Source organism: Bradysia coprophila (assembly GCF_014529535.1).
Source record: "Bradysia coprophila strain Holo2 chromosome IV unlocalized genomic scaffold, BU_Bcop_v1 contig_106, whole genome shotgun sequence".
NCBI classification, from domain to species: domain Eukaryota; kingdom Metazoa; phylum Arthropoda; class Insecta; order Diptera; family Sciaridae; genus Bradysia; species Bradysia coprophila.
Window position 1 is genome coordinate 3734330 of NW_023503372.1, and position 21034 is coordinate 3755363.

A 21034-nucleotide genomic window follows, 5' to 3' on the forward strand; every position below is an offset into this window, starting at 1 on the left:
AACACTCTATAAGAGAACCTTGGGTATGTTAGCCTGTTTTTCCAGAATCTTGGGTGTCCTAACCTGTTCTTTCAGAACCTTGGTAAAAAAATACCGTTTTAACTGTAATCACTAGAATATTAGTTGGTGGTTAAGCCGTGATAATATCTGGTAGTGCCGTACCTTTTACACTATAACTTTTTCACTTACGGTGTAGAATGAGAGAGGTGACACAGTGCTCTTTATGACCCGTTCGTTGGATTTAAGAGAAAATTATAAATGTTGTCCACCCACAGCACTGCTCCTAGCATGAACATATAAAGCCAAAAACACCGAATTCTTGTATGACCTTTCCCGAATTCGTTTTCTGTCTTATTTGCAGAGATCTGCAAACCCTTAATAGCCGACGAAAGGTACACTTCCTTCTGGGCCTAGTCGTAGGTCAAATTGTCAAATTGTCGTTACCCACCTTACTAAAAGTTTCTGCAGTTGTTAGTGAAACAATTTTTTTTTTTTTTTATTCAATTCGGACTCCTCCCGACCCAGTAAAAGACACAACCAATTACGACAACAGAAGATAAAATTTATTCGAAACGAAATCAAAATTATTGAAAATTCGAATCTTTTATGTCAATTGAAATATGACACGCAATCGCGTGGATAAAATTAACAAATGTTCCGTATGTAGGTCTTTTCCGGCGTCACAGAATCTACAGTGACCGCTTCACGGTGTCTGGATAAATTGGATAGAATGGACTTTCAAAGGATCGTCTCCGATGGCTTTCGATCATGCAACCCATTATCATCCAGGACGTTTCGCAGCTGAAATATTAGGGAAATGTTTCTTGTTGATATTTCATTCACTTTCAATCAAATGTGAACATTCAATTACTTATCGCCAGTAGGATCGATTATATCTCTGCATTCGTAGGCAGCCATTTCATAGGAGTATATGAGCTGGTTACACATGTGATGCAAGTCTTTAACTTCCAACCAGGGACCGGTACCATAACAGTAATCTTTAGCAATCAAATAGGGCACTTGTGCATTGATCACTTCATATATTTTCTGTTGAGTTCGGATCGGTTTTTTGGTTATGTCGAATGATGTGTAATTAAACCGAAGTTGCTTGATCTGTGCCATATATGCTGTCTTGTTAAGGCCATCATCAGTCATCTGGATGCAATCAGGTGATTTGTTGAAAAGCTATTGTGTGTTTGAATCGAGACACGTTTGATGATAGCGGTACTTACCACGCCCATTTTACGCAGCGTACAGTCGACAAGACATCTACGAGTATTGTTCACAATCGGGTCAACTTCATTAGTTGGAGCATTGGAAAATAGGTCAACTCTGTTTTTGAAGCCCGACACTGCGTATGTTTCATTGCATTGCAGCCACGTTTCATTGATTCTGTGTACCAATGTATCGAATTGATGGCGCAATATTTTTTGCAAATCACCGGTGAAAAAGCTTTGACCGCTTTCGTCCGTTCGAGAAGTCTGTAAAGAGTCGTACTGTCGAAACGGCGTCTAGATTATCGTGGATAATTCGGTCGTAACTCACATTTACAATATTGGTCGGAGGTGTTTGAGGATTGGCAAACATAAGAGACAAATTTAGCGCAATTGCGCACACAGTTACACAAACGGTAATGAACTTCATTATGAAGCTTTAGAATACTGAACGTAACAGTAAGGCTGTTGTGTGAATACTGATGGTCAAGCTAACCAAAATTTTTCACCTTCGATGATTTCGATTTTCTGATTCTGATAATGTTGGCAAGATTGTGTGCAGATTTAAGAGCAATACGTTCTTCGTTGAAATCAACTCTACATTCGGGCGTTAATTAAATTATTTTCTCGATGATTTGTTTGTAGATTAAAATTGCGAGTTTTCGGTCATGCAACTAAATCCAGCCAATATTTTGTGTTCTATTGTTTAAACAATAGATGGCGGAATTTAGATGAATGGCCGAACACTGGTGATTTTACCCTATCCAAAGCTCGGAAAATTCCCTATTCCTCTCCATATTTCGTTCAAGTTTCGTACCCTCTTCGACCCTCCCAGGGTGATGTAAGTCTTATTGCATGAGTTTCATTAAACTGAATGTTTCGTTCATTTATTTAAACAAGATCGTCAGCACGATCAACATTTATCTTAATCGAATACATTCGATCCAATTATTGCATTCAATATATTTGCAACCGATTTAATTTGTGGCATTTGCTTGAAGGGAATCGTAGAAGTCGTAGTACCGCCAAACCAGTCCCAACAAGCCAAATTTGATGTGCCAGTCAACTGTAATGCAAAAATAGCAGTACGTGGAAACACAACAATTACGTTGTTTTTATCAGCAACTTGAAAAAATCCAGCATGTACAGCCCATCTATCGTAAAACAAGCTGTCGAAATTCAAAATAAAATATTTTCTGTAAAAACCTGCAAACTTTCGAAGAGCTTAAACTCATTGAGGGATCATTCATAAAGTATGTGACTCGTGACGACTATTTGTGTCTCTTACTATCACATTTTCAACTTAGGGAGTAAATTATTAGTAAACCTTAGTTTGTAAGTATGGCAATATCGTGAACTTTTGACATTTCTTAAAAGTCTACGAAATCTCCATACTCACGAACTTTACCAAGGTAAATATAGTGAGGAGGTAATGCCATCCAGACGTGCGGTGTAGCACATAAGTTCGATGCCACTGACATCTTTTTTTTTAATGGTTGACTATGATTTACTTGTGTTTTCACAAAATATTTTCGCTATCTCACAACAGATGGCTCGAGTTTCTATTCCTTTTTTTGTTTTTAACGAAGGGAATAGATGGCGTGTGTATCGAACTTTCGTGCCACCGCACATCTGATTCGATTATATGTGGCATTACCTCTTCACTTTATTTACCTTGAACTTTACGAACCATAATGGTTTACCCCTATTGCACTTGTTTCGTACGCTTGACATACTTTATAAAGGATCCCTATAATTACTTTGAAAATATCGTTTGGTAACAGCCGTGGAATGCAACATGCAATTTACACGTAGCATTGACATTATCACATGCCAATGGTATGTAAATGCCACCATAGTCATTCATGAAATCAGTTGCAGCATTCCCTGATGGAGTGAAAGGACTCTGATCGAAATTATACAGAGTACCGGTGTATGGCGTTGACGAACTTATTGGCTTCTTGTAATCTTTACCATAGAAATGAGCGAACATTTCGAAGATTGACTCGATGCCACACTTATTTAATCCATCGTCTATAATGTTATATGAGTGGCAAGCACTGCCATAATTGTCGGTGGGCTTTATGTATAGAGATGGTCATAAACATTTGTGCAGCAAAATCATACAATTAACATGTAACTTACTACACCATGAGTTCCGAATGGTAAACGGAGATATTTCACATCTGATCCGAAGTGCTTGTAAATGTTGACAACCTTCTGAGATAATCCAACAACTGTGCAATGGAAAATGGGAAATTGATTGAAAAATGGTTCGAGTCCAAAAATTGAACCTATGACACTACATCGTACTTTACATAATTGACTGTAACCAGTTTTATAGAACAGGGTGATTAGGTGATTATATCACTTAACGTTCAATCGCTTAGATTCAAAGTTACTATTACTGATCAGAGTAACACAAAAGATGGACACATCTTTTTTGGACTGACCAAGACTTCATTACTTTCCCTCTTACCTAATATACTCACATTCAGGATTAATTGGATCGACACCGCCTTGGTATACGTATGACTTAGATCCTTTTAAATTAGTAACTCGATCAATTATCCCTTGGTCTGACAAAAATGCAGTTTGTGCTTGTAGTTCACTCTGAGAACGACCCAAAACAGACGCAAGAACATTTACCGCATATGCTGGCAAAAAGTCACGAGAGGTCACGTTATAACCGATGTTAAATGGACCTGGCATTGAGGATGCAAATACTTTACATTGTGAGAATTTAAGTTCTAGTTTCTGATATTCACCTCCAGCAAATACTCCACCACCTTTGACCTTGGAAGAGAACACGTAGTGCATTGTATTGGCCATGAATCCTCCGCTGGATAGTCCCGACACGCTCACAGTATTAACATCGATCTTAGCATGATTTATCGATGCTAGATCGACGACAGGTATATTGTCTAAGAGAAAGAAGGTGAAACGTTTTTCTCAACTCAGTGACGAAGAGTAAGAACGTTGTTGGTTCATTTGAGGAAAACTTTTAGGCACGATGCGCCACTACACTTCAAAAAGTAGTATTTTGTCATCATTTAGTCATAATACACATCGTGAGGCTTATAAAGTACTTTGCACCGAGATTCCTACTACATTTTATATGCCATAGTGACATCTAAAGTTTGCAAATTTTGCATATTGTGATGCCGAGTGGCATAAAGTAAGTTTTATACATCAGACAGTTGAAATACGACCTATTTTGCCATGATTTTACGTTTAGAAATATTTGTTTTGAAATAGAATTTTACATGACTAGGGATAAAAAGATGAAAAGTAGAGTTTTCGTGTGAATTTTGTTGATATTATGTGCGTTTTTGACTCAGGTGGACTGACTACAAAAAACGGGCACCGCGCGATATTATGCAAAACAAATAATCAAAAAGCTCAAAAAATAGAAATTCGATGCCCAGTATGGCCAGTCCGGGCCTGGAGTAGCATATACTAACTTTTTTATATTCGGAATGACGAAAAAGTCACATTCCGAACAAAAGTTGACACAATTGGGACGAAAAAGTTAAAGAATTTGTTTTCTTTTTGGCTGGTGAGAGAATGTGACGTTTTTGGTCCAATCGTATGGAATCGTATTTTTTAATCTCGGTACGAAAATTACTCTATTTAAACTAATTCTTCTCATTTTTTGAACAAATTGGGAGTTACGTGTAGTAAAATCCACATAATTGCCACGTTTTTCAATTTTTTTAAAGTAAAAATTTCACGAATTTAACGTGTACATTGTTTATACAATAAATATCCAAAATGTGAAAAACGTCCAGCTTGTGTGGATTATACTGCTCATTTAATGTCGACTAAATGAAAAGCGACACCGAAAAAGAGTGCTTTGTTAATTGTTATACTCACGATTTTAGTATAACTTACCTGCACTTATCCGTGAGGAAAGAGCTACAGCTATAAATGTTAACAGTTTGCGAAAGTACATAATTTTAGTGTGCTTAATGAGCTGGTAACGTTGCAAGCGCGTATTCAAAGCACTATAGTCCACACACTAACGATTTTGCGACTTATATCATGCCCACGCGATAGCATACCGCGTGTGACGCACGTCCAATTATTAAAAAAATGTTCAATTTTCTTTTTTGTACACTGTGAAGAAATAGATGAAGAAATTTAGTTCCAAATGGCCTTAACTATCATTAAATTTGAGCATCCACACGTAGGAGTTCAACGAGCTATCAAACGTCAAAATCGATAGCCATTGGCCGAGAAAAAAATCTTTGAATCACTATGCAATATGATCGTATTTTAATGTGAGATTGTGCCTCATTCGCGCACATAAATTTTTTTAATTTAACATTTAATTCGATTCTAGAATTTCAAAAATGTCTAAATTATAGATCCTTCGTTACTTTGTGTTTCGTCAGTTCCAGTAAAAAACAAAAAAGGGGAAACTGTGTTTTTTGGAGCTAGATCTTCTTATATGAATTTTAGCTTATATGAGGCGCCACAAGCAGCATATACGAGGGACACCCTAAAAGTTTCGGGAATCGGGTATTTCCGACGCATCAAAGTATTTGATTTAAACATATTGGTAAATTTCAACATTTTTTAAGGTAAATAGCCAACTCAGTTCGAAAAAAGGGTGTCCTCTGACATTAGGGCTTACCATTTAAAATGTGAACTAAAATTTCACGACTTTGGCAAATTTAGACCAGGGTTTCTACTGTTTGGGTCGCAGTATCGATGTCATACCAGCATAGTTCGATAAAAGAATCCTAAAAATATATATCTAAGGAATCCTAACAGATTTCATCAGAAATTTCCGGAAAAATCGAAAGAAATATATTCACATGCAATTTCACTACGAGTGCGGTCCTACAAAACAGATCAGTTTTTTCATAAAATTTGGGATGGAACATGGCATGTTTCCTTGTGAAACAATAGCTTATGTTTCAGTTATGAAAGTCCATCCCTTTCCAGGCAGAACATTTTTCCGCTTCTAAGATATTGAGGCCAAGAAATTTAAATCACGAAAAAGCCTGATACTGAAGTCTCACTGTGAGATCACATTTTGCGTGCCTTAAGGCCTATCTCGTGGCTGTTCCTTGGTTAATTTGCTTTTAATAAACGTGAGGAATACATAATCTAAAAAAAATACAGTAAAAACATAAGGTCTCTGAAAGTTTTTAGCGAAATTGTTGAAGGACTACACAATTTGCCAAGGGACGCTGACAAAGATCAGACTGGTTTTATCTGCGTATATCAAATTATTTCACATGAATTATGACTTTTCTGATAGATGAGAGTCCAATGCAACAGAAAAGTACTTTCAGTCATCAAAACCTGTTTTTGAGGCAGATCTGTGGAGTTCCGAGTCCGTCAGCAGTAGGTCTTTTTACTTTATCGCATCACTACGAAGTGCCAACATTTGAAGGCCGCGTATATGACTTATTACCATTTAGATGGACCATACTTTACATGTAAACATAAAAATACTTTAATAAAAAATAATTATTTAAGAAAAAATAAAAAACGAACAGCACTTCAGAAAATGAATTCCTCTATTTTTAAAAATGGCCGACATGCCTTTTTATAAATGTTCCTCAATTCACATCAAAATTTTTTTTTTACGATGTTAAGACGTCATTTTACTTAAAAAATGTTGAAATTTACGAATATGTTCAAATTAAATACTTTAATGCGACAGAAATACTCGATTCCCGAAACTTTTAGGGTGCCCCTCGTACATATGTTGAGAAAACTACTGCTTTAAAATAGTTAAAAAATGAACTAAAAGAATCATCGAACGGCGTGGGGTAATTTGGCACACGGTGCTAAAACAACGCATTCTTCAACTATGTAAAAGGTGAACTCGCACACGATTTTTCAATACCAAAATTTTGGTAAAGGAGGCATTAAGTCGATGACATGGCTAAAAAACATTTGCAGCAATCAACTTGTGTATAGGTTTGTTCCAAGTAACTGTAAACATGAACTTTGACAACCCGAACAACGACCATTTAATCCAGAGCAAAATCGCTTACGTGATATTTCATACAAATCGAGCAACGTCGCCTACGCGATTTACACAGAGATATTATTGAGGTTATGGTTCTATGGATGAAATTTGACAATTCATATGGCCTTGAAACAAACCTATGCGAGTTCACCTTTTACGTAGTTTAAAAATGCGTTCTTTTGGCACCGTGTGCCAGATTCTTCGATACCATTTAAAGTGAAATCAATATCGTTTTAGAAGTATGCACAATACACAATGGACTTGCGTAACATTTCCCCTAGTAAGGTTTACTGACTGATAATATTTTCCATTTTAACTCTCTGTTTTCAGCGTGTCATACTTTGAAATATGATTAAATTGTTTTCAGTTTCCATTGTGGCGTTTGTTTAGAAACAAATGTTCTGTACCATTTGTCTCATTTAGCAGACTGTTCAAACAGCCCTGAATACAAGGTGAGGGTTCGGCGCGTACACAAGCAAAGTTTTAAAGGCTTAAAACATGAATCTGATAAAATAGAATTTTCGATTATAAGATGCTCTCATTCAGTACCTTCACTCTAAGGTCCTAATTCTTACGAAACTTGATTGACAAAAGGCTCAAAAATCGTTCAAATGACGGTAGAACTTACTAGCGTTTTTCGATTCTAGATCTTAATACTGTAATAGACTATTATTTGTACACATTTACGCTCACTTTCCACTCACTTCTTACTACTTATGAATTACAGGTTTCCTCAACGTTCTAACATCTACTACTGCCTGGTATTGACTCGGTACCACTATCAATGAGTCAGTCTCAAGTGCTATCTAACATCAATTCATCTAGATATCTCATTACAAGTTTTTCCAGTTTTTCACATTAAATTATTTAAATATTTCTTAGTGCAATCAAAGGGAAAGCTAGATATATTCAGTGTTAAAAACTGATTTGTTGGATAATGTAAGTTGACCTCTGTTACCTTAACGTATAGAAACGATGTATGAGCAAAAAATCTGTGGAATATAAGGTAAATGATGGAGTGTTGACCTAGTGGAAAAGTGATCTTAAGTTGTCCGTGTAAATTTGTATGAAGAAAAAATGATCGGTCAACTCACCATCCAAAAAACCGCGAGTTGTCCTATGACGTTTGTATATGGGACAATTCACGATTTGTTGAACTTATATGAAATCGGACAACTCACGGTTCACGTAGGTTAACTCTGCATTTTAATTAATTAATTAACTTTGTTAAACGAAATCTTCAATAATAAATAAAATTTATATTAATTACGTAAACAAAAGATAAATCTTTCAAATAAAAGTGGTTCCATGTAACATAGTTTCAAAATCGATGAGAAATTAAAGTTCAAAGTTTGGCTTTGTCAATTTAGGTCAACTCTCCATCATTTACCTTAATATTAATTTGCAAAGCTAGCTGCATAAGTCATGTTTTGGTGTGATACGTTTTAATACGTCGCAAGGTCGAACAAACACACGAGAACGTGACTTTCCATTTTTACCAGGAGTATAGGATCTTACATGCTTGCGGAAAGATTAGTATATTATGTCACTACGACCAAAATAGTTATTTATATAACCGAGTGATAAATGTTTTTTAGGCACTAGATGTGTAGATTGTCCCTCTAGTCTATTTTTGACCCATGTGGCACGAGTAACATACACTATTTTATATTCAGACGGACTAAAAAGTCACATTCCGAACAAAAATTGACACAACTGGGACGAAAAATAAGAAGAAAAATTGGGAAAAAACTGTTTTCGTTTTGGCTCTCTATGTTATCTGGTGAGAGAATATGACGGTTTTGATCCACCTATATGTAAAAGTTATTATTATGTCACACAGCACCGGCTATTGACGTTTTGTGCCCGCCAGCATGAAAATTAGTGTAACAGTTCCCATATCAAAAATATCCAAGAGGCCGTAATGTACCATTACATACTGAAGGTGTCGAAAGAAGTGCTGAATTATTACAAATGTGATATTCGACGAATCACAATTATAGCTTCGGAAAATGTGATTCTGATGAGTGATGAATACAGTGGGAAACTTACTGAAAATCAATAGAATCAAGATGAGCGGGAGGCCTGGACGAATCATCGCACACATTTATTTCTATCGAAATCTATTTCTAAACTCTGCATACTACTCTTCAACTAATACTTTTTGTATTTTAATTAAAAGACTGGTCGGTGCGATTGCATTTATTGGCTGCTTGTTAACTGGACGAGTGCCGGTGATATAATACACATCTACTTCTCGTCAGATTGACATGATTTATTCTTGATGTGAAATAAGATCATAGTTGTGTGTGTGCCTCGGTTACAGGTCACTACAGGTCTCGCTGTAATCATGTGTGTTAGTGGAACGAGTTTGAACTTGATTTTTTTAATCATTTATCTAAACTATAAAGCGAAGTGATTTGGTTGCTAACGAAGACAGTGGCAGCAAACATTTCCTCCATTAACTTAGAGTGTACTGTCAACTAGAGATTAGTGGGTTGATCTCATCTCCACTGCCAGTCGCCTTCGTTAGTGTTTTAACCTCTTCTTTTAGAAATAATTGCGAGAAAAAAAGTTGTATTTTCTATACTCCGTAAATCTTCCCGTACAACGTCGAGTAAAACAAAAAATTAATTTTGTCCAAATTGAAACTCTATTTCTGCGCGTCAAATCGTACACCCAAATGTTATTATTATCGTGGCTACAGTTGAGTGAACAATTTATGATTTTATAATGTCGCATTCAACCTTCGAAACCAGAGAAACGGTTACCCAGGCCATATTAAAGGGTAAACGTAACAACAAACTAACATTTGCACAAATTGCATCCGCAATCGGCAGAAATAAGGTACATTCCGGACCACATTTTAGTGTAATGAACGTGCAACTAAATTTTGATTTACTTGCTAAAGGTTTGGACGACTGCAGGTATGAGGCGATTGACAACGAATTCAACTGATTCGTTGATGTAATGTAGATCGTTGAACGGACTATATTCGTTTCGTTTTTCGTAGCTATTCTGGGTCAACATCCCATGTCCGCAGATGAAGCTGAAAAGGTTCTAACCGTCGTTGGCGTTGGTCGTGACGACGAATTTATCGCACTTATGCAGGAAATACCATCCAGAGCTCATCGTAACGTGCTGAACGAAAACGATCCAACGATAAAACGGCTTCAAGAGGTGGTTGATGTTTACGGACCAAGCATCAAGGAGATTACACACGAATTGTGTGGTGATGGGATAATTTCGGCCATTGATTGCCGGATTGATGTGAACAAAAAAGAAGATCCTAAAGGTGATCGTGTTGTTATCACCATTGATGGGAAATTTCTAAAATATCAGCCGTGGTAATGAACTAATAAAGTTTTGTGGGTACAACAACCGAACTGTTTTTTGTGCATAAATTGTGAGAAGGAATCAATTGGGTACCATAGCTCATTGTGCAAGAGAATTGATTGGATACCATAGCTGCCAGTCTAAAAGAGAACTCACCAAATCGTCGCACCGGATCCGCCATTAAAATAGAGAATGGTACTCACTGTGTTTATTACAAAACATTTATTTTTTTCCACTTTACTGTCGATTATTATTATCTACCTTAAGCTACACGAAAGTTTTTCTGTTCTCCTAATGTTACGAAATTTTTCATTTTCAAAAACTTAAGCTAAAAACTAAATTCTAGTTGAAAAACCAAACTTTCAGAATTCTGTGTCTGAGCCCTTCTTCATGCTCTCGGTTTTTGTCCACACCTAATAGACTCAAAGTGTGAACGAGTAATTGGAGCATCATTAGAAGATGATGTGTCACTACAAAATTGAGACATGAAACAGAAGATACTGACTGGTGTAAGTTTGGTGACGGTGATTCTTTTACCTTTAGTCTAATTTGCGACTCAATCAAACTGTTTTACATTTGTTACTGGAGTTCGAGGTCTACAGCCCGTAATGTCAACAAAAATTAGGTTGTATTTACAATCAATTCTCTAGTGAGAATGGTCGAGAGGTTGTCAGAAAAAGTTCAACACAAGCTGATCCAACTCGAGCTTGAAGCGCTGAAATATGTATGTATCTCGACATGAACGCGATGTATCACAAGTCGGAATACATTTTTTGACTGATTTGGGGCAGACACCAATTTAAAACCGACTTTAGAACCGAAAATCAGTCCTGATGAGTATGTGAGTACCTCCTAGTGGACACTGATTCCAACTCACTTTCATTTTCGCTGAAGAAACATCATGTCATATCCTCCACCTGCCGTAGAAAAATCTTTGACTGTTGATTTTTCATTTTTACAGAATACAGTAGATAGCAAGAAGCAGTGGCGCCGAGTATACGGTGGCAATTACCTCCATGATAAAGTTCAGCCCTCCATGAAATGGCAGGATAGTTTAACCATTTCTTTGCGGGGTAGATACAAAACCGATTTTTAACATTGACTCTGGCTAGATGAAGTTCATAAAAATGATCATTTGCAAACCTAAAGTCGGAGTCTCTGGAAAGGGATGCATTTGATAAATGGAGAAGGAAACTTTTTTGATCAATTTCTCTAGAATTTTTACATTTCTGTTGAATATGCCTTTAAAATAGCTTTGTGGCATTCAAGAGCAAACGATATACATGTACGTTCCATCATATAAGTGAACCTCAACCCTACATCGTCATACAAGCAACTTTCGAATTTTGATCCTGAGCTCTTAAACTTGGGAACTAAATAAGGTCGAACAGAACCTGATCGACGTAATTGTTTCCCATTTCCGACCTTAATCATCAAATCCTATCGTTTGGAAGTAGAATAACGTTTAATACAGCAAATATGTAAGTTCGAAGGTAAAAATTAAAAAAATTAATTCTGATTAATTTGGCACTGCCTCCCTTTTCGTCGAGCTACCATCATTTTTCTTACATTTTTAAATAAATAAAAAAAAATCCGTTTTTCTTTATCGAACATAAAAATGGGCAATAAATTAGAGTTGAGGTATTATCCGACAAACCTTTTGCTCTAAATGCGTACGCTCATAAGACGGATGGTGGTTTAATGGTCCTTTTTCTTCGGTTTTTTCGGATTCCGTGAACGACTTTTAGCCTTGCACAACGGACATATCGGAGCATTACGATGGATTTGTTGATGGCACGATAGACAGGATTTCATTGGCGGTGGTTGTTGTCTGTAAAGAAGATGTAATAGAGGAAAAAATGAGTGATTTAGTTCTGGGGATCGTAGTTGTACAAAAGAACAGAAAGAAGAAAACGAGCAAAATGAAACTAAACAACAAAAAACATTTGAATTTGAACTTTGGAATCATGAATACCTTAAAGATCGGGATCAGCATTTTAATACGACACAACGATGCTGAACTTTCAACTGCTAAATCTTATAGAATTGAATCGGAATTTATTCAGAGATTCACTTGGAACCACAGTTTATATGGTTCCAACAGGAAGCCTCGGTTGGCCTGAAGAGACGCCACAATTGCTTTCAGTACTGCATTTATTACGCCCTATTTTCTCATGAAATAACTTCATCCATGACATCAATGGCATAGCAGTGAAGTTGATTCACAAAAAAATTGAGCGCTGGAAGTACAGTTAGAGACAGTAAAATTTCAGCATGAATTTGCGTCAGCTGCTTTTCAGCTGATCCACACATACAATCAAAATTTTTAGGAATTTCAAGAATTTAAATTCTTAGAAATTCTGGAAAATGCGAAAGTTTCCAAAAATTTCGATAATTTTCGTAAAACAATATCAACTTGAAATTTTCAATACTTGATCGACAGTGGATGACAGGTTCGTTTTCGAAAGTGATCATTTTTGGTACTAATCTTATGAGTAATCCTCACTGCCAGGTATTGAAAATACAAGCTAAGGTGTTTGGTCATCAGAAATGTACGTCAAATTTTAGTAAGACCTTCGACGTTGAAGAGATGGGACAATTCAAACTTAAAATTTTTACCAAACTAAAGAAAAAACTCAATTTGAACTGAAGAAATAACGTTACGAACCGTTTTGTCAAACGTTGAGAGAGGAAGTCGTAGAAATAAAGAAACAAAAAAACAAACAAAAAAATACCTCAAATTGACATTAAATTCAGACCTGAACGTCGGATGGGCCATAGATATTGACGGGGACTGTTGCATACGATTCGGTCCGATTTCCGGCGGTTTATTCAAACGCATCGAGCCCAATGGTGGCGGTGGTAGAAAGCCGGGAGGTGCTGATGGCGGCAAAGATGTGACGGTTGCCTCAGGTACCATTTGATGATGTGTTGTTAGCGGTGGTCGTGAAAAGCTAGCCGTCGGAATTGTGTGAGCATTTTTCGACGGATAGTACGTTGATTGGAATCGACTAAAATTGATAATTTTGCTTTAATCGCAGCTGGAAGACATCAACTGTGAATGTGTTTCGAATACTAACTCTGCCGATATGATTGATCCTTCTTCCTCGTGCAGATCGGGTATCGGACTGAGGCCAAGGTATTCGCGACGCATATGATCGATTTCGCTTTTCAGTGGAACATACTCCTCGTGGATTTTGTTTGCAATGGTCAACGATCGAGCTCGATTCTCTTCCGCTTGCTTGATGACTGTTTCCATCTGAATGATCGATATTTTCATTGGTATGCAAACGGATTTAAGTTTTTTGGGTTTTTTACCGCATTTATGTCCGCATGGATCTGTCGCAATTCTTCTACGTGGCTCATTTTTTCCTGCAACAGCAGCTCCATTTCCCGTCGATATTCAGCCAAACTTTTTTCTTCTGCATCGGTATTTTCGACTTCGCGAATTATGCGATTTTTCAATTTGTCCAACTGAATCGTTCTGCCCCTGAAATGACGTAGAAAAAATGGAGTCGATATAAGTCTTGCAAGATTTTGGCTAAGTAATTCAAGGAAATATCAAATATCCGTACGATAGGGTACCATGACAGGTCATCTGACGAAATTATTTTTGAAAATTCTACCAAATTTTCACTACTTCTTTTACATGGAAACTAAGGTAAATTTGAAAGAAGACAGTCCTAGATCATTTACTTCCCCTCTTCAGTCCTTAAACTGATTCGAGGTCGAATTACCGTTCAAAGGGGCAGACTTGACTCGAAGACATTATCCTTATCCATACTGCATGTTAGGGTGGGTCGTATTTTCATTTTGTTTTTATTTTAAAAAGCCTGGCCCCAGGCTGTACTCAGAATTGACCAAGGAATCCGAAACAGCAAAATTTTTTTTTTTTAAATTCATTTTTTCCTTGCCTCTAGACTGATTTTTGATTTTTGGGGTAGTAGCATGAAATTCCACACAATGTTGACAGATATCTCGGGCAGTTGGGATCAGAAGACATTGCTGCTAACTGTAGTGAATAGCTGAGGAGTCCAGCTATGAAATACCATAAGAACGTTGTTGTTCTTCAGCTTCACTCGGGCAGGGTAACTCTGTCAGTGTTCCCGAGTAAGACTTTTCGACAAAAAATTTCAACTTTATTTGCAAATAAAATCGGCAAATCACGACATAATACATCGTGTGAGGTATGTCTGAACAGGTAATCTCATAGAATCCATTGCAGAGAAGTTTTTTGATAACAAGTTGAAAAAACTCATAGGAGCTTTGTTTTTGAAGCCAAAATTTGGCAATTTTTTGGTAGAATGAAAAAGTCAAATGAACAAAAATCGACGAATTTACGTTTATTTGCTCAGAAAATTGTTATTTAGGGTGAATAGGTATAAAACTATCAATTTCACCAGATTAGAACCTTTTAATTTGCATTTTTTGTCCATTGTAATTTGATATTGCTCGTGTGATTTCCGCCTTATATTGAGAAATATTTTACCAAGTTTCACTAAATAATTTTTCCAAATTTTGTGAACATTGGGCCCTGACGGAAATAATCTTTTTCAAAAATATCTCCCAGGGAGTACCGTTGGTAACATAAACTTTCGAATTAAATCGAACAAATCGACATATAAGATTCGGATAGATGTACAATGTACACCGTTTTGCATACAATAAATAAATCTTAAATATCATCCTTCACAGCATCATCGAATCGATTTTTCCTGAATTAAACGTCTAGTAATTACTTCCACCACACCACCACCACCACAGCAATATAATAACAATAGAGGAACATAATCATGTACACACCAAACATACAAAAGTCAATTGAAATTGACTAAATCATACTTAATATCTCTGATTGCCTCCAATTTGGCATAATATGCCCGTTCGTCGCAGACTGCAGATGTCATTTTCAATTGATTAGTCTTTAATTGCACAATGAAAATGTAGGAAAAACAAAACTTTTGTTGTTTAGCTCGCAGGCCAAAATACACAGTCAATAAAAGCGGAAAAGGTGAAAGAAATATATCCGGATTAGTGCCAGCGTCCGCGTTTCACTAATGGCATAGAGTTTATGTTTTGCGATATATTAATACAGCCGCAATTTCACTGTATCATTTGGGAAGTTTAATTTAATTTGCCGAGAGTTCACTTAAATCAAAAATGCTGATTGCTTCGCCGACATATTTTTCGAATTCGAAAGTATAACACTTTAGACGACTACCGCGACTACCACAGCGCGACCAGAGCTGACGACGCTAATTTGCTATGTGCAGTCTATTTTGAAGCGGGAAATTTTCGAATGGATAGACCAAGTTTCTGAAAGAACAGGTTAAGACACCCACGAAGGCGGTTGACACACGAATTTTCTAGTTCAATGAATTTTTTAGGTGTGTAATTTCAGTTCAGGTTTAATTTACACGGTGAATATTTTTGACAGTGGTGGATATTATAATTGCCACATGTAACGTGCTATATGACTGTTTACCATTATTTTAATTTGAAATTTGTTGATAATGTTTTCATGTAACATGTGTGATTTTACTGGCACTTATCACTACGAGCTTATTATCCATCGATATTGCCACCAAGAAAAGGAAAAATGGAAATGCGAATTATGCGATGTGTTTTGCACGAGTTTGAACCACTTGAAAAATCATGTTAATCACCACGTTGAAGGTTCAATCTGTTTACTTTAAGGTAAGCGAGGGTATAGCTGACCGTGCAGGTGTACCTGACCAGCTACATTATTTAGAATAATCGACAGAGTGTGAAGAAACCCAGAGGCAGATAGACAAAAACTTTATTTGAAAACGATTGAAGAAGACGTGTAGTCGATGAATTTATAAAACTTTAATTGAAGATCAGCAACGAAAGATCCAAATCATGATATTTGTGTTAGACCCATAATGTTAGACGAATAACCTAACACAAGATAACCTAACATGAATTTGTAAATGATTTTTTTCCTCGGAGCTGAGCACACCCTGAAAATCGAGTCTAGCTACGGCCCTGCGTGGTAGAGAAGTTGTATGTCTTGTGCGGTACATACAAAACAATCAGATTAATTCAATGGGACGTTGAACTTTTGACATTTTTTGTATTTAGATTAAGAATGTTATTGTAAACAAAAAAATGTTCTACACTAGTGCCGAATTTTCAAGTTTTATACTTTTAATTTATACTTCAATTACGACTACGACCCAAATTCAACCCAAAATCATACCTTTTTCGTGAGAGAATTAAGAAAAAATGACATGAGAAGAAAAGAGAAGCATATATAGGCGTATAGTCTTTTTTATGTTTGACTGATATTTGAAAATCAGAAAACAATTAATTAAAAATATAAATGTTTATAATTTATCGATAGTGTAGAATAATTTTTTGCTTAGAATTATGTTGTCTATCGAAATTATTGAAACTTCAGTCCCCCATTCCGGTATTAATTTTGATGATAACCGCAATTGGGGGGAGTGGAACATAAATTATATTAACATTATGATAAGTGCATCTGTTGTGGAAATATGTAACTTCAACTTTTTTTTATTTATTTTAATTATTTATTCATTTATTGAACCGTTTCAATCCTCTGCGTTGCCTCAGTACGTTTTGTTGAACATAACACTGAATGTAATTTTTCTATTATGTTGATTACCATTCCAATTCACTTAACCTTCGATGTAATTAATTGTAGATTGTACATAGTATAATAGGACCCACCATATCTAACGAAATTGACTGTTATCATCTATTCGATTAGCTATCAAGAAAAAACACATAAAGTGTAAACGTGACGCAAGTCTTTTTTCCTACTTGGACGCTCAAAGCGATGTCACGAAAAAAATATAGAAAAATAGGGGTCGCCTTAAGCAAACCTCAATATTTCTAGAGTAACAAAGCAAACAATCCTTTTTCATTTCATTCAGTCTCTATCAGATCAAATTTATATCAAATTATAGGCTAAGATTACAAATGAGATTTTGTTCAGTCCTCGGTTTGGTCATCGTGACTTTATGCTTAGTTCAGTCTAGTAAGTAAAAATTGCGCATTAATATAACTTTGTAATAAAAAATTGGTTTTGCACGGATAGGTCACGCACTGGATTGTTTTTCTTGCATTGGCAGGGATCCAAATTGTGGTGATGCAGACCGAACAAGATGTATTACAGAAGGGTTTTGTTATAAAATCATTCTTAGTAAGTAAATAAACGAAAGTGAATTAGTTTATAAACATTTCCTCGTCATTAATTGATGTTTTCCCCAAACAAATACTCGTTTAATTCTAGGAAGTTTAGGAGTCGCACTTGGTTGTGCTAAATCAGAAGATTATTGCCTGCATATGTCCAACCGTATTGGACCGATTGTTCAAATGTGTATACTTTGTAGCTCAGACAATTGCAATAGTGCGAGTAGCGACAATTTATTTCATTCGTTGCTTGTCTTCGGAGTTATAATTAATATCGTGTTGCTGGTTACTTATCGCTCTTAATTTGTTCAAAATAAAAACGAAACTTATTTTGTGATCGTAATTGAAGCTCTTGTTTAAAGAGACATTGTGGCTGGAAGATTAAGAACCGAACGGTATTCGAGCATTCGAGTCCATTGGATTTTGTAGGAAGTTATGATCAAATGGTGAATTTTTGTAAATTTTGTTGACAAAGGATTTTCAAACTATTTTCTATGGTTTTAAGAGGATTTTCTCTACCATTTTTACTGGGTCGTCAGTTAGGAATTCCATTGATTTTTTAAGGATTTTTCCTTTGAAGTTATTTTCTATTTTTCAAAAATTTTCGAAAGAATTTCTGAGGATTTTCTTTTCACTGAAAAAGGATTTTTTATGAAAATCTGCCCCTCGGTTTTGATCCCAAAATGATCTTCTATTGAGTTACGGTAGCCGAATAATTTCAGAAACAAAAACGTCCAACACTTCATGGAATCTTTGATCATTTTATTGATCTGTGAAAATTGATACAAGTGTTTTGAGTGATCTTGATTCGTCACTTTTCGGGCGCAACCGCAAACACATTAAATCCTTGCGCCCGCGGTGAATATACGCTGTAACGGGCCGCTATTCCCTCCGACCAATCTGCACTGTATTCAGTTTGAAAATTGATCACGGCCTTCCCGTTGACATTCCCAATACAATCGTCAAGGTAATCGTAAACCCACTCGCACATGTCAGAACCATGTTCGGTGACCTCAACAATGCTCCATTCCTTCTTTTCCATACATGTGTTAAGCTTCTCTTCTATGCTATAGTCGTTGTTGTTTGTGTTTACCACGTTCAAATTTCTATTACTTGTTCTGAACCATGCATAGACATATTTACCCGCAAATGCTACCCAGTGGTTTCCTGCACCTACTCTCTCCATATCATAGCTTAATACAAACCAATGTCTCCAGAAGTACTTTTTCACCAGCTTATGCCATACCTTATTCGAAAATTTTGAATGGTTCATCACCTGATTAGCATAAGCATACGAAAGAATCTCCGTTTTTGCCGTCTCAAAGAAGTCTCGCTTGATATCATTGGTGCCATCCTTGACCACTTTCAGCATAATGTCTGACACATTCTTGAGATATGAGATGTCACCGTCAATTGTCTCATTAAAGCTTGTGTCGTTCAGATATTGGACAGACATGCATATGGAGTGCAGCATCATGCTTTGGGACATGCTGCCAATCAACATCTTCATCCAAAGCTGAAAGTTCCTCAAATTATTGTCATCTTTCATCACAGTCATAAGTGGGAGAGTCGTAGAATCTGTTAACTCTGCGTGCACGTAATAAATGAAATTTATTATTTTATTCCGTTTGCAGTTGTCGATCAATTCAAGCATGTTTATGGGTGTGTTTGTGTGGAGATATCGTTCATACGACTTTTGAATCACATTGATGACCTGCGCTTGCGACTTGTAATAAGAAAGAATACTTGTAGCAGTAACATGTTGTGACAAAGCGTCTATCTTATTTTCAATGGCGAAAAGGTGACTGTCCATTTTCTGGAATTCATACTTGATTTCTTCATATCCATTTGAGCTGGACATAATGTCTATTAACATGTTCATTATATCACCAATATATGGTATGGCATTGCTCAAAGTCTTAGCGACTGTGATTATAGTTTCGCTGTCTGTCGATATCGCTGCTTTCAAAAGATCGCGTCCCACTTCTGTCCACCTTAAGATTCCGTCAACGTCGAAACTTTTCCCATTTGATGTAATCTCGAATTCTAATTTATTACAAAAAAAAAGGTTTTTTAGTTGACTGTTTGACTATTTTATTATGAGGCGGGGGAAAATATGACTCGCAAACTTTCAGTTTCGATTTGGAAAAAAAGACATCTTTTGAGAATGGAGCCAAATGCAAAGCAATTTCTTTTCCAGCGTTTAAGCACAGCACGCAAGCAGTGTGACTTTCCTTCAAAACCAGAAGAATATCTGTTTTCTTTGATTAACATTCGAGCTAAAGTCCAATTCACTTATTTCAGTTTGCGGATTGAAGATACTCGATAATTCTGTTGATCGAAAGAGAATAGATGCGTGATTTTACCTCCGATTTCAGCTCGTAGTTCATTAGAGTCCGTGTGTGAAAGGCCCACAGACCATTTTTTGTTGAGCACTAACACCACGACGACAATAAACTCTTTTAAATTCATTTTTTTTGTCTTGAAATTGAGAATAGCAACGTTTAAAACAGAGTAAAAAATACTTTGAATAAAATTATCTAAATTTTCTAATTTAACAAACTCAAGATATTAGGTCACTCTCTTTCGGATCGTTTCATTGATCGGAAAAAAAATATCCTTCACAGTGTTGAATCTAAAAACAAACAAAAATTGACTTCTAAGGGGAACAAGCTGACTGTTCAGACCATAACTACTCATTTTTGAGACAGTTTTATTGTTGACTAAAAAAAAAAGAAATAAACAGTTTCTAATCTCAATTCGATTTTTTACATTCAAATTATTGCCGAATAAATCGAAGGAATCAATTCGATATGAAAATTATGAATCGAATTGAATTATAGTACGGAATGTAGCAAGAAAAGTGGTTCTCACTATCGAGGGGCCGTTCATAAAGTATGTCACACTTTGAGGGGGGAGGGGTGTCTAGCAGAAGTGTGACAGCCCATACAAATTTTTTCGTTTTTCATACATTTTTGTGTGACAGGAGGGAGGGGGTTTCTGAAAATCGTATATTTTAGCGTGACATACTTTATGAGCGGTCCCCGAGAGCCTACAATTCCAAATGAGATTTTGCTTTCCTCGGTTTGGTCATCGTGACTTTATGCTTAGTTCATCCAAGTAAGAGAAAATTGCGCATTAATGTAACTTTGTAATAAAAAATTGGTTTTGCACGGATAGGTCACGCACTGGATCGTTTTGTTTGCATTGTGGTGATGCAGACCGAACAGGAATCGTACTGATATCTAGATTCCGATAAAAATAATTTGACTGTCATTTCGAACGAGTGGGGGAAGTCAAAAACTTACTG

At 36.3% G+C, this 21034-nt stretch overlaps 5 protein-coding genes and 1 long non-coding RNA gene across 9 annotated transcripts; 2 read left to right on the forward strand and 4 right to left on the reverse strand.

The window, feature by feature from the left end:
- Nucleotides 1-662: 662 nt before the first annotated feature.
- On the reverse strand, nucleotides 663-1725 carry LOC119071007. Its single transcript, XM_037175606.1, has 4 exons — nucleotides 1546-1725; nucleotides 1233-1481; nucleotides 872-1155; nucleotides 663-801 (listed from the first exon to the last, which is right to left on the reverse strand). Exons 1-4 carry the CDS (start codon nucleotides 1642-1644, stop codon nucleotides 690-692), a joined length of 744 nt encoding a protein of 247 aa, XP_037031501.1. The 5' UTR covers nucleotides 1645-1725; the 3' UTR covers nucleotides 663-689.
- A 360-nt stretch (nucleotides 1726-2085) lies between these two features.
- LOC119070992 lies at nucleotides 2086-7956 on the reverse strand. Its single transcript, XM_037175585.1, has 7 exons — nucleotides 7835-7956; nucleotides 5109-5333; nucleotides 3983-4138; nucleotides 3707-3919; nucleotides 3360-3451; nucleotides 2975-3294; nucleotides 2086-2383 (listed from the first exon to the last, which is right to left on the reverse strand). The coding sequence occupies exons 2-7, from the start codon at nucleotides 5167-5169 to the stop codon at nucleotides 2140-2142; spliced, it is 1086 nt and encodes a 361-aa protein (XP_037031480.1). The 5' UTR covers nucleotides 5170-5333; nucleotides 7835-7956; the 3' UTR covers nucleotides 2086-2139.
- Nucleotides 7957-9828: 1872 nt separating this feature from the next.
- Nucleotides 9829-10583, forward strand: LOC119071016 (cyanate hydratase-like). The gene is made up of 3 exons (XM_037175614.1): nucleotides 9829-10053; nucleotides 10118-10133; nucleotides 10220-10583. The coding sequence occupies exons 1-3, from the start codon at nucleotides 9940-9942 to the stop codon at nucleotides 10555-10557; spliced, it is 468 nt and encodes a 155-aa protein (XP_037031509.1). The 5' UTR covers nucleotides 9829-9939; the 3' UTR covers nucleotides 10558-10583.
- A 154-nt stretch (nucleotides 10584-10737) lies between these two features.
- On the reverse strand, nucleotides 10738-15735 carry LOC119071001 (zinc finger C4H2 domain-containing protein). Of its 4 annotated transcripts, none has more exons than XM_037175598.1 (5): nucleotides 15385-15735; nucleotides 13861-14032; nucleotides 13623-13801; nucleotides 13302-13571; nucleotides 10738-12373 (listed from the first exon to the last, which is right to left on the reverse strand). In XM_037175598.1, exons 1-5 carry the CDS (start codon nucleotides 15447-15449, stop codon nucleotides 12241-12243), a joined length of 819 nt encoding a protein of 272 aa, XP_037031493.1. In that variant the 5' UTR covers nucleotides 15450-15735; the 3' UTR covers nucleotides 10738-12240. The 4 variants fall into 4 exon arrangements, with proteins under 4 accessions (XP_037031493.1, XP_037031490.1, XP_037031494.1 ...); XM_037175595.1 differs by having other exon boundaries at nucleotides 13278-13571; XM_037175599.1 differs by having other exon boundaries at nucleotides 13302-13553; nucleotides 15385-15734.
- Nucleotides 15736-17424: 1689 nt separating this feature from the next.
- On the forward strand, nucleotides 17425-18066 carry LOC119071025. The gene is made up of 3 exons (XR_005086584.1): nucleotides 17425-17569; nucleotides 17630-17734; nucleotides 17825-18066. It is a non-coding gene; the product is annotated as an uncharacterized LOC119071025 (long non-coding RNA).
- A 405-nt stretch (nucleotides 18067-18471) lies between these two features.
- Nucleotides 18472-20454, reverse strand: LOC119070985. Its single transcript, XM_037175574.1, has 2 exons — nucleotides 20091-20454; nucleotides 18472-19770 (listed from the first exon to the last, which is right to left on the reverse strand). The coding sequence occupies exons 1-2, from the start codon at nucleotides 20194-20196 to the stop codon at nucleotides 18536-18538; spliced, it is 1341 nt and encodes a 446-aa protein (XP_037031469.1). The 5' UTR covers nucleotides 20197-20454; the 3' UTR covers nucleotides 18472-18535.
- Between the last annotated feature and the right edge of the window lie 580 nt (nucleotides 20455-21034).

Excerpts from the sequence above, each read along its gene's own strand:
- LOC119071007 (XM_037175606.1), bottom strand. The coding sequence starts at position 1,644 with ATGAAGTTCATTACCGTTTGTGTAACTGTGTGCGCAATTGCGCTAAAT. Across the intron at positions 1,482-1,545 it reads CTCCGACCAATATTGTAAAT|ACTTCTCGAACGGACGAAAG; the intron begins GTGAGTTACGAC and ends GACTCTTTACAG. Across the intron at positions 802-871 it reads ATCGATCCTACTGGCGATAA|CTGCGAAACGTCCTGGATGA; the intron begins GTAATTGAATGT and ends CTAATATTTCAG.
- LOC119070992 (XM_037175585.1), bottom strand. The coding sequence starts at position 5,169 with ATGTACTTTCGCAAACTGTTAACATTTATAGCTGTAGCTCTTTCCTCA. Across the intron at positions 3,920-3,982 it reads TGGTGGAGTATTTGCTGGAG|GTCCATTTAACATCGGTTAT; the intron begins GTGAATATCAGA and ends CCTCAATGCCAG. Across the intron at positions 3,295-3,359 it reads CATTCGGAACTCATGGTGTA|CCCACCGACAATTATGGCAG; the intron begins GTAAGTTACATG and ends CTATACATAAAG.
- LOC119071016 (XM_037175614.1), top strand. The coding sequence starts at position 9,940 with ATGTCGCATTCAACCTTCGAAACCAGAGAAACGGTTACCCAGGCCATA.
- LOC119071001 (XM_037175595.1), bottom strand. The coding sequence starts at position 15,449 with ATGACATCTGCAGTCTGCGACGAACGGGCATATTATGCCAAATTGGAG. Across the intron at positions 13,572-13,622 it reads GGATCAATCATATCGGCAGA|CAAAATTATCAATTTTAGTC; the intron begins GTTAGTATTCGA and ends CTGCGATTAAAG. Across the intron at positions 12,374-13,277 it reads GAATTTAATGTCAATTTGAG|ACAACAACCACCGCCAATGA; the intron begins GTATTTTTTTGT and ends TCTTCTTTACAG.
- LOC119070985 (XM_037175574.1), bottom strand. The coding sequence starts at position 20,196 with ATGAATTTAAAAGAGTTTATTGTCGTCGTGGTGTTAGTGCTCAACAAA. Across the intron at positions 19,771-20,090 it reads ACTACGAGCTGAAATCGGAG|AATTCGAGATTACATCAAAT; the intron begins GTAAAATCACGC and ends GTAATAAATTAG.